The sequence below is a fragment of the Primulina eburnea genome, chromosome 5 (assembly GCF_022965805.1).
Source record: "Primulina eburnea isolate SZY01 chromosome 5, ASM2296580v1, whole genome shotgun sequence".
Taxonomy (NCBI): Eukaryota; Viridiplantae; Streptophyta; class Magnoliopsida; order Lamiales; family Gesneriaceae; genus Primulina; species Primulina eburnea.
Window position 1 is genome coordinate 16,845,197 of NC_133105.1, and position 13,084 is coordinate 16,858,280.

General features: G+C 34.9%; 1 protein-coding gene across 1 annotated transcript; it reads right to left on the reverse strand.

The window, feature by feature from the left end:
- Positions 1-6,659: 6,659 nt before the first annotated feature.
- On the reverse strand, positions 6,660-9,369 carry LOC140831406 (uncharacterized). Its single transcript, XM_073195159.1, has 4 exons — positions 9,205-9,369; positions 7,871-8,542; positions 7,424-7,772; positions 6,660-7,183 (listed from the first exon to the last, which is right to left on the reverse strand). Exons 1-4 carry the CDS (start codon positions 9,367-9,369, stop codon positions 6,660-6,662), a joined length of 1,710 nt encoding a protein of 569 aa, XP_073051260.1.
- Positions 9,370-13,084: the final 3,715 nt, after the last annotated feature.

Genomic DNA, 13,084 nt, shown 5'->3' on the forward strand with positions numbered 1-13,084 from the left:
GGTATGTAACAGTGATATGAATCTGACCAGTTATGACGTGCTAAATCTGTTAGAGTAGATGCCCTGTAAGCCAACTATTGGCTAAGGATGACTCGGTTGTATTAAACAATCTTTATTTTAATATAATTCATTATTTCATATTATTTCTTTATCTGTAGATCCATGTGAACAACATAGATAAAGATCTTGATTATACTTTAATAAAAATGAATCATAATTCAATGTTGAAACTCATTTGTAAACATGGTATGATCTAAATCCGTTCCAAATCGATTCAGCCGCCTAAAACATGGATAAAGGTCGCTTGAGCTCGAGACTAGCATCTATGATATTGTGTACCGCATATTTTGGTAAGGACATAGAGATGTCCAAACATGCAGATGGGTAGTCATATGATGATTATATCGAAAAACCCTTCCTCGGACTTTCCAAGTGGTTATCATTCATCGAGAGGATAAGTCTGTGGTTATGACTGTACACCATTAGTCCTTACGACCCGAGACAACACTGAGGCTCTATATGCCAGAGCTGTGCTTTGACTTGTTTACCGACTCCAGGAGAGTCATCAGGTGGCGGTATTGAGTACAATTACGACACATGTTGGAGCCAGTGCATTGTAGTCGGGAATTCACCGATCACATATGGGTATAGATATCCTATGTGATCTGATGAAATAATAGTGCATGGAATCTCTGGCCAGAGTATGAGATGTACGTTGGAGAAGGAGTTCTCCAATGGTACATGGAATGCCACTATTTATATGTGTCACATAGTTATCGAATTCTTATGCAACCCTCGATGAACCAATGGCTGCAGATTCGATCGGGATATATGAGATGAAGGGACTATACTATACATGAATCATAATCGGCTGGTTCTTACAGTCACTGTCAGTGATAGCTAGGGAATAATGGGGCGATACTACTAGACGCTCTTACCATGATTCAATGGGTTTAATCAGAAATATGATTTCTGAAATTCTAATGATCAATTGTTGATGCATAGAATGGGACAAATTAGGGTAAGCCCAAATAAAGGATTATGTACTGAATCACAATGAGTTGTGAACCCACAGCTAGCTGTATCCCTGAACCATTGAGAGTCACACAAGCACTGGATCATTTGTTCTTGTTAAAAGAATAAATTCAAGAAGTTGAATTTATATTATGATATAATAAATTCAATGAGTTGAATTTATGATAATTACATTCTGAGAAAAATAAGGAGTTGAATTTATGAGATAATAAATTCAAGAAACCGAATTTATGAATTTATAAAATTTGGAGAGAATAAATTCAAAGAGTTGAATTTATAAAATTTGAAATTTAATTTATTAAACTCAAAAGTTGACTTTATTAAATATTAAATTAAATATAGTGAGAAGTATGTTTAATGGGCTTGTAGGAGTACAAGTCCAACATACTAAATAATTAAAGTTTTTAATGGACTTTGATTAATAAATTAAACTCGTTGGATCAACCCAATTAATTAATCAAGCCCATTAATATTAATTATGGTAACTAGATCATGACTTGTTTATAAAAGAGAGTCGAGAGGCCATAACCCTAGCCACCATTGTGGGTCCCTCGATTCTCAACAGTAATTATCATGCATTATTTTATTTTATTACCGTTTTAGCTCTGCAGCGGAGAATGAAATTTTAAAATTTAATGTCAACGCGGGCCCAGATATATATTTTTTTTAAAAAAGATATTCAGTATTATATAGTATAAAAGTATAATACATATAATTATTAGTTGAGACACTGCAATTAACATGTTTACTAAATTCATATAAATATTTATATTGTTAATATTTGACTTTAACCAAAATGCATATCATCCCGGATTAGTTCAACATCAAACCAATTTACATATTAGTGCTCGAATAAATATTACATAACAAAATATATCGAGCCTAATTATATATATATATATATATATTTATTTATTTATGCATCTTTATTTTAGCTCCTCCCTCACAGCATCTGAATCGGCACGTATACTGACCAAGTCACCCTTACTGAGAAGTATGATAAACTGGGGTCTGTCCCCATCACCAACATCAACCCAGGGCAATCATAAAAGATCTCCTCTACTAGTGCTAATGCTTCATCTATGAACATGATAGTATAAGTGCTTTCCTCATTCAGCTCCTCACTCAGAAGTACGATGGATGCCATGTTGTCCTGATTATCAACCACACACAGAAGATAATCGCGCCGAGGGGTAAGCAATAGCCCAGTATGAAAATACCGAAATAAAAACAACATGAATTGTAATGAATGATACATGGATGCAATGCATGATCAGGGTATGTACACATGCACGGGAAATCAGTATATCGGAAGCTGCACAATCAGTAAATGCAGCGCATAACAGCTCGAGCTATAGGCAAGGCTCGACTACACTGCCGTAGCGACCACTCCTCCCACAATCGACTACTGTGTGCCGATCAGCTCGCCAAGGACTACGGACGTACTGCGCCTTATCGGCCTACAACATCTCTCGGGCTAGTCGCAGCTCCGTACCATCTGATAATCCCCTCGAATCCAAACACAATATCGAAAGAAGTAAACACTGAAATCGAGGCACAATATGCAATGCAATGTTATGCATCGATGCTACATATATAGAAAATACATGTGTGTAAAATACGTTTTGTTTTAATGCATCGATGTTATGTAATGTCACAAATAATCCACGTAACAATTTAATGTCATGTAATTCACATTCAACAAATATCAAACTTTACAAATACCTGTTGTATGTTACCCGATAATAACATACCTTATTATGAATTTATTTCAACGAGTGAAATTTAGCTCCGTAAAATCCTTGATCTATTATATAGAAAAGAATAGATAAATTTTTAAATCTATTTACTTGGCTATCACTAGAAATGTTAAATATAATTTGATACAATTTCAATTCAAACAACTTTAACAATAAATCTTTTAATTCATCTAATTAAAATTGAGATTCAGTAAATTTTCGTAATTCATAATTCCAAATTGTATTTATTATATAGTCTTGCAAAATAGTCATGAAATTCAATTTATTAAATCACATAAATTAAATAAACGTTCCTGATTATTATTATTCATTCTCAACTCAAGATTCATGACTTATAATCCCAATATAATCAAAAGTCCAAAATAACAGTAAGGTAGGAATACCCATTCCTAAATAATTTCTTAAATTCTTGTACAGTGACATTCTAAGCAAAACATGTAGTTGGATTGGATCTATACATAAACGAGTAAGTTATATAAAATTTCCACATTTAGTACACGAAAATACACTATTGATTTCAAACATAAAGGTTGGAAAAATGTGATTCAACTGCTAAATACTTATTGTTTCTACACATACATTTAACAGCTTATATATATGTATGTATATTAAATTTCAATAATTGGCACATTATCATATATATATTTAAGGTAGAAACAATACAAGAAATTTATGAAACCTTTCTCACCTTTCCCGAGACCTCCAAGTGATGCTGGAGAATTTCTTCAGTGTATTATTATTGTTAGCTTATTATTAAAGTTTAAGGGTTCAGTTCTTCAATACAAAACTAACTTGAAAACACTTTCTTATATAGTTGCAATCTCTTTGTTTATTTCCTACGATAAGGATGCAAACAAAACTAATCATTTTGGAAGCAAGTTGCATTTCATCAATTACATAAGTGATTTTTTTTTTCACTATTTCACTTCTTGCAATCATATATTAGTATAGTTATACTATATTATTTTTACCCTTATCTTTTCATTTAATTTAAATGTTACATTTATTTTATAATACATATATACATAGTGGCTACGTGTTTTACTTTCTTCCATACATGTATATTTTAATATGAAATATATATACATATAATTATTTTATATTCTTAACTTAGTTTTGGATATTTTATTCTAATCGATGTGGCAATAAATTTCAAGGCCTTACACTCATCCTCCCCTTAAATAGATTTTGTCCCGAAATCGAAATGGTAATAATGTTATGACCATGTAATTGCAATTAATATAATGAAATTCATACCTAGTTGAACAACTGAGGATATAACTGGCGCATTTGACTCTCTAATTCCCAAGTAGACTCTTCTACTCCATGACGAGACCATTGAACACGTACCAGGGAAATTGTTTTATTACACAAAACTTTTTCTTTCTTATCCAAAATACAAAGTGGTTGCTTGACATATGCTAGTGTCGGGTCCAATTCAACTTCATCGGGCGGCAGAACATGATTTGGATCAGGTTCATATTTTCGTAGCATGGAAATATGAAACACATAATGAATTTTTGATAGTGCAGGTGGTAATGCCAACCGATATGCCAAACTTCCCACACGTTTTAGAATTTCGTATGGGCCAATATAGCGTGGTGATAATTTTCCTTTCATGCCGAATCGAACCGTTCCTCTGAATGGTGAAATTTTTAGTAATACCCGATCTCCTTTATTTAATTCAAGCGGCCTTCGTCGTCGATCCGCGTAACTAGCTTGTCAGTCTTGAGCAGATTTTATTCGTTTTCTGATCAAATGGATTTTATCATTCATATCCTGTATCAGCTCTGGCCCAGTCAGTTGCTTTTCACCTATCTCATCCCAAAATAATGGTGATCTACATTTTCTTCCATATAAGGCTTCAAATGGTGACATTCCAATACTACGTTGGAAACTGTTATTGTATGAGAATTCTACAAGTGATAAAGCATCTTGCCATCCAACATGAAAATCCATAGTAACAGCGCGAAGCATATCTTCCAGAGTTTGAATAGTTCGTTCAGACTGGCCGTCAGTCTGTGGGTGATATACAGTACTCATAGCCAATCTTGAACCTCATGCTTCGTGAAAACTCCCCCAAAACTTTGAAGTAAATCTTGGGTCTCTATCAGAAACAATGATGCAAGAATTCCATGAAGTCTCATTATATTGTCAATATAGAGACGAGCCATTTTTCTATAAGTGTATTTGTCCGCTCGTACGGAATAAAATGTGCAGATTTTGATAGGCGATCACCTACAACCCATATAGAATCGCATCCTTTTGAAGAACGAGGTAAATGAGTAACAAAATCCATTGCAATATGCTCCCAATTCCATTTGGGAATTTCGAGACTTCGTAGGAGTCCTCCGGGTTTCTTCCTCTCAGCTTTGACTTGTTGACATGTGAGACATCTAGACATGAATTCAGATATGTCTTTCTTCAGTCTCTTCCACCAAAACTGGAGTCTCAAACATGCATACATTTTCTTTCCTCCTGGATGGATACTGTAACGGCTGCAATGGGCCTCCTCTAAAATTTCTAGTCGTAAATCTGATTTTTCTGGAACAACTAGACGACCATTTAATCGTAGGGAATCATCGGCAACTATTTCAAATCCTGATTTGTGGCAATTGAGGACCAATTGTCTTTATTTCAGAATTTATGTATCAGTCTTTTGTGCCTCCTTAATCCGCGAAATTAATTCGGGCTCAATCTGTACCGCAGCAACATTGACGTGCTCATAATTAATAATGAAATTCCATCCCGATGTATAAATATCTTCATGCAGTTGTGAAATTCACACTGAAGTCATAATGACATCTTGAACTTTTCGACTTAGTGCATCAGCTGTGACGTTCACTTTTCCAGGCTGATACTGAATCTCACAATCATAATCTTTAAGAAGGTCCATCCATCTGCGTTGTCTCATATTCAGGTCCGACTGAGAGAATAAATACTTCAGGCTTTTATGATCGGATAGGATCACAAACTTCTCTCCATATGAATAGTGACGCCAAATTTTTAGGGCAAACACAATGGCGGCTAATTCTAAATCATGAACTGGACACTTGCTCTCATGGGGTTTTAGTTGCCGAGAAGCGTAGACAATCACTTTTCCATGTTGCATCAAAACACAACCTAAGCCCCTTAATGATGCATCCGTGCAAACAGTGAAACCACCCGAACCAGATGGAAGAGTAACTGGTGCAGTGGTCAATCTCTTTTTCAACTCGAGAAAACTCGATTCACATTCATCAGACCAAATGAATTTCACATTTTTCTGTGTTAGGCGGGTAATTTGTTTAGCGATTTTTGAAAATTCTTCGATGAATCGACGGTAATAACCAGCTAAGCCGATGAAACTTTGAAATTCAGGAACGTTTGTTGGTCTAGACCAATTAATCATGGCTTCTACTTTGCTTGGATCAACTGAGATGCCAAAACGTGATATGACATGACCTAAGAACACCACATGATCTAGCAAAAACTCACATTTTGACAATTTAGCATAAAGTTGTTCCTTGCGAAGTATTTGTAGGACAATTCTCAAGTGTTCAGCGTGTTCCTCTTCAGATTTTGAATATACCAAAATATCATCAATAAAAACGATAACAAATTGGTCAAGAACTTCCTTGAATATGCGATTCATTAAATCCATGAATATTGCTGGAGCATTTGTAACACAAAACGGCATTACTAGGAATTCAAAATGCCCGTATCTTCTCCGGAATGCTATCTTTGGTATATCTTCGTTTCGAACTCGCAATTGATGATAACCGGAACACAAATCGATCTTTGAATAAATAGCAGTACCTTGAAGTTGATCAAATAAGTCATCAATTCGAGGCATTGGGTACTTGTTCTTTATAGTAGCTTGATTCAGTTGTCGATAATCAATGCACAACCGCATCGAACCGTCTTCCTTGCATACGAACAACACTGGGGCTCCCCATGGTGATACAATGGGTCTAATGTAGCCTTTATCCATTCTTGCAGTTGTTCCTTCAATTCTTTTAATTCTAATGGGAACATTCGGTATCGTTCTTTAGAAATAGGAATTGTTCCAGAAATTAATTCTATCGAGAATTCTATTTCTCTAGGTGGAGGAAATCCAGGTATTTCATCGGGAAAAATATCTTGAAATTCATTCACCACTGGGATTTCAGACAATGTTGATCTTGATTTCTCGGCGTCGTCAGCATACACTAGGTATCCTTCATTCCCTTGGAATAACAAACACGACATTTCCAAGGATGATATCAGGGGAATTTTGGCACGTGAGCCCTTACCATAGAAATTCCATTTTGTCCCAGAGTTGGGACGAAAACGGACTATTCCATGGAGACAATCAATGGTGGCACGGTATATTGTCAGTGTATCCATTCCCACGATACAATCAAAATCTTACATTGATAGAAAATTAAAGTTCAAATACAGTTCATTATCTTCGCATTTCAACACGCAATCCATTATCATTTAAGTAGACATGATGATCTTACCCATCGGAGTAGCAACAAAAATTGAGGTAGGTAGTACAACAGGAGTCAAATAATGTGATGTAATGAATAATTCAGAAATGAATGAATGGGATGCACTGGTGTCAAATAATACTCGTGCAGGATAGCCAGATACATAACAATTACCTGCTATGACACTTCCTGGTGCTTCCTGAGCTTGATCTTCTGTGAGTGCAAAAACACGAGCCTGGGGTTGGTTTGATAAATTTCGACTTCCCGAGGCTTGCTGCGGTGGTCCATATGACTGCTGAAAATATTTAGCAGGTACAGTACCTCTACCAGTACTAGATCCTCCACGAAATCCTCCTCGGACAGGTTGTGGAACATTCTTCTTGGATGAGCAAACTCTTGTATAATGACCTTCCTGACCACATTCCCGACAAGAGCCATAAACACCAACACATTGTTCACTAAAATTCCTACCTCCACAACGGTTACAATAGGGACCAGAATAAGTAGTTATTTGAGATTCACCCTGTTGACGATAACCACTAGAACTAGAAGAAACTGATCCAGATTTATCAAACATCTTTCCTTTAGCTTTCAAATTTTGTTGGGTGGTTAATCTATTACCTGTAGGAACAAACGAAGCGCTTCCCCTCTTAAGTCCAGCTTCTGCATTTTTTGCTCTTCGACTGCCTCCGCAAATCCAGTAGGTAGTCCAGACACCACATAAGTATAAATGTTGCTGTTTAGTCCATTCAAGAAACGATTATATTTTGCCTTTGGGTTTGCTGCTACATGTGGTGCGTATTTTAACATTGCAGTAAAAGTAGAGGCATATTCAGCTACAGACATATTCCCTTGTCGTAGGCTGTTGAACTCATTCTTTTTTTCGGTATAGAAAGATGGTGGAGAAAATTGTTCAGTGAATTGAGTTTTGAAGACAGTCCAACTTACCTCGATTCCTTGTTCATCAAGTCCCATCTTGGAGGCTTCCCACCAATCTCTCGCACGATCCTTCAGTTGGTATAATGAAAGCTTATACTTTTGATTATCAGTATACTCCATTAAACTGAACAGGTACTCAATATCTTTAATCCATGATTCAGATTTTTCAGCATCCTCAGTACCAAAGAATCTTGTGGGACGCAATTTTTGGAATCTTGAAACAATCTCATCCATCGTGATTTGTACAAATTGATCAACAACCTGCTCCACTAGATTTTCTTCTGTCATAGGAGTTTCTATATATGTACTAGGACGACCACGACTGCGGCCACTTCCTCGTCCTCTTGTAGCCATCTATAAAGGCCAATAAACAAATATATACACAAAGAAATATTATCAATGTACTATATAAATCTACACACATAAAAAAATAGAAGCATATAGGCAATTAATTAAGTTTCACGTAACTCTCGTGAGACCATAATTTTATGGAAGCATTTCTAGCTATACTTCGAGACTTTGAGCAATTTCCCAGTTTATTGCTCAGATACCACTAGGTGTGGGTCCCTCGATTCTCAACAGTAATTATCATGCATTATTTTATTTAATTACCGTTTTAGCTCTGGAACGGAGAATGAAATTTTAAAATTTAATGTCAACGCGGGCCCAGATATATTTTTTTTAAAAAAAGATATTCAGTATTATATAGTATAAAAGTATAATACATATAATTATTAGTTGAGACACTGCAATTAACATGTTTACTAAATTCATATAAATATTTATATTGTTAATATTTGTCTTTAACCAAAATGCATATCATCCCGGATTAGTTCAACATCATACCAATTTACATATTAGTGGTCGAATAAATATTACATAACAAAATATACCGAGCCTAATTATATATATATATATATATATATATATATATATATATATATATATATTTATGCATCTTTATTTTAGCTCCTCCCTCACAGCATCTGAATCGGCAAGTATACTGACCAAGTCACCCTTACTGAGAAGTATGATAAACTGGGGTCTGTCCCCATCACCAACATCAACCCAGGGTAATCATAAAAGATCTCCTCTACTAGTGCTAATGCTCCATCTATGAACATGATAGTATAAGTGCTTTCCTCATACTGCTCCTCACTCAGAAGTACGATGGATGCCATGTTGCCCTATTATCAACAACACACAGAAGATAATCGCCCCTGATAGGTAAGCAATAGCCCAGTATGAAAATACCGAAATAAAAACAACATGAATTGTAACGATGATACATGGATGCAATGCATGATCAGGGTATGTACACATGCACGGGAAATCAGTATATCGGAAGCTGCACAATCAGTAAATGCAGTGCATAACAGCTCGAGCTATAGGCAAGGCTCGACTACACTGCCGTAGCGAGCCACTCCTCCCACAGTCTACTACCGTGTGCCGATACGCTCGCCAAGGACTACAGACGTACTGCGACTTATCGGCCTACAACATCTCTCGGGCTAGTCGCAACTCCGTACCATCCCGATAATCCCCTCGAATCCAAACACAATATCGAAAGAAGTAAACACTGAAATCGAGGCACAATATGAAATGCAATGTTAAGTTATGCATCGATGATACATATATAGAAAATACATGTGTGAAAAATACGTTTTGTTTTAATGCATCGATGTTATGTAATGTCACAAATAATCCACGTAACAATTTAATGTCATATAATTCACATTCAACAAATATCAAACTTTACAAATACATGTTGTATGTTACCCGATAATAACATACCTTATTATGAATTTATTTCAACGAGTGAAATTTAGCTCCGTAAAATCCTTGATCTATTATATAGAAAAGAATAGATAAATTTTTAAATCCATTTACTTGGCTATCATTAGAAACGTTAAATATAATTTGATACAATTTCAATTCAAACAACTTTAACAATAAATCTTTTAATTCATCTAATTAAAATTGAGATTCAGTAAATTTTCGTAATTCATAATTCCAAATTGTATTTATTATATAGTCTTGAAAAATAGTCATGAAATTCAATTTATTAAATCACATAAATTAAATAAATGTTCCTGATTATTATTATTCATTCTCAACTCAAGATTCATGACTTGTAATCCGAATATCATCAAAAGTCCAAAATAACAGTAAGGTAGGAACACCCATTCCTAAATAATTTCTTAAATTCTTGTACAGTGACATTCTAAGCAAAACATGTAGTTGGATTGGATCTATACATAAACGAGTAAGTTATATAAAATATTCAACATTTAGTACACGAAAATACACTATTGATTTCAAACATAAAGGTTGGAAAAATGTGATTCAATTGCTAAATACTTATTATTTCTACTCATACATTTAACAACTTATATATGTGTATGTATATTAAATTTCAATAATTGGCACATTATCATATATATTTAAGGTAGAAAAAATACAAGAAATTTATGAAACCTTTCTTACCTTTCCCGAGACCTCCAAGTGATGCTGGAGAATTTCTTCAGTGTATTATTATTGTTAGCTTATTATTAAAGTTTAAGGGTTCAGTTCTCCAATACAAAACTAACTTGAAAACACTTTCTTATATAGTTGCAATCGCTTTGTTTATTTCCTACGATAAGGATGCAACCAAAACTAATCATTTTGGAAGCAAGTTGCATTTCATCAATTACTTAAGTGAAATTTGTTTTCACTATTTCACTTCTGGGAATAATATATTAGTATAGTATATTATATTATTTTTACCCTTATCTTTTCATTTAATTTAAATGTTACATTTATTTTATAATACATATATACATAGTGGCTACGTGTTTTACATTATTCCATACATGTATATTTTAATATGTTATATATATATATATATACATATAATTATTTTACATTCTTAACTTAATTTTGGGTATTTTATTCTAATCGATGTGACAATAAATTTCAAGGCCTTACAACCATAACACACCACAATTTCGAAAATTGCTCACCCTTTTCTCTCAAATATTTCAGCCACCTTGAATTAATTTTAGGGTTGAGTCGTCTCCCAAATTTTAATATCCAACGTTAAAAGTTCTTTCGAATATTCTAGTGCTATTTGGAAGAAGAACAAGCGATCTAGTCGTGGACTTGATATGAGGATTAAAGAAAGGAGATTTGAAGATGGTTCGTAGGGAATTCATCAAGAGCTATCTCCGCTAACCCCAGAATAGTTTGAGCCGCGCGAATATTTCACCAAATATATAAAAGGTAAACTCCCTATGAATGTTTTCATTAGAGTGCTAAAAATAATCTTGAATGTCAAGATCCAAAAAAATTTTAAACTTCCGCTGCTTTTGGCCACGGGAAAACGAGATCCAACAAAATCTTGGGAAGAGATTCAGACAGGTGTGTTGTCTCAATCGTACAAGCTTGATGGTGATTAAAGATGAAGAATCAAGCACATTCGAATACTTGAAGGAGTTCAATGAAGCATTCCATGAAGATGTGTCGAGCAATAAAACATTCGAGTAGAAAATATCCCAGAAGGCAGCCAGGACGCAACCCAGCAGCTAGAAACACGCACCCTGTGGGGACCCGGACGCTAATCAAGTTCTTAATCATCATTGACACTAATTAATCAATTAAAACAGGGTCTAAATTTTTTTTTTTAAAATGCGGAACGTAGTGACATCAAACATATATACATCTCAGTATATAAAATATAATACAAGTCCTGTACTGCAAACATCTAATTAAAACGAAGGGTTAAACAACTAATGTCAAGTGTCCAACCCTATCTCTAATCCAAGTCCGGAGCCTCCACTCTAATCACGATCTCTCTCATCTCCTGGACCCTGATCCTGTCCCACCTGTTGTCAAGTACACATACAGACAAGACAACAGCCGGATATACCGGTGAGAATATAATCCCAGTATAAATCAATGAAACATGCAATCATATAAAACACTATAAAGCATGTAATCAGGTAACAGATATATGTATCAAAATCTGAAACATAATCAATATCAATCTGTCGACATAACTCATAATTCAGACTAGACTCAATCCTAGTCTAGGGATCCCGGTTTCCAGATGTGGTATTCCTATATCGAATTCCGTAAAGGATGGAACCATAATCTCTATTACTCGATATAACCAGTGCCCCGGTATTCCTATATCGAATTCCGTAATAGAAGAATTCCAATATCCTTTACTCGATATAACCAAATATGGTGTTCCTATATCGAATTCCGTAATGGATTCCATTACTCGATATAACCATACATCCAGTGTCCTGACCTAACCGTCATGGACTGTAGCTCTATCGCTAGCATCCTATCTTGTGACATCGTGCAATGTGCCGTGGCGATACCACCACTATCCGGCACTTCTGTCACAAGATAACTTGTCTAATACCTGTCATCTAAATACAAGAGAACAAGTACATTAATCAATGTAATGCAAATATCCATGCAATAAAATAAAGTATGTGATTTAGGGAAACCCAAGTCTAAACCGACTCAAGTCCATCTCCCAATACCACATTGACTTATACCTTTCGTTGCAGTCTCGGTTTCCTGCTCAGTCGAAGTCCTCAACTCACAGCCTGTCTGATACTGACAATACCAACAATCTCACGTCAATATACCGTCCAAATTACTATCAATCTGATCAATCTGGATTTAATTCAAAATCAATGGCATAACAGTACAATCTCAGTATTCCCGTCAATACCATATCACCAGATATTAATTACAAATCATAACCCATATCCGATAAAATTTGTAATCAATCTATAATCCAAATCTGTCCGGTATCAACTGATTATAGTCAGAAAATTATAACAATTCCATAATCAGTCTATTTCTTACTCTGACTTCGATTCTATGATGTCTACT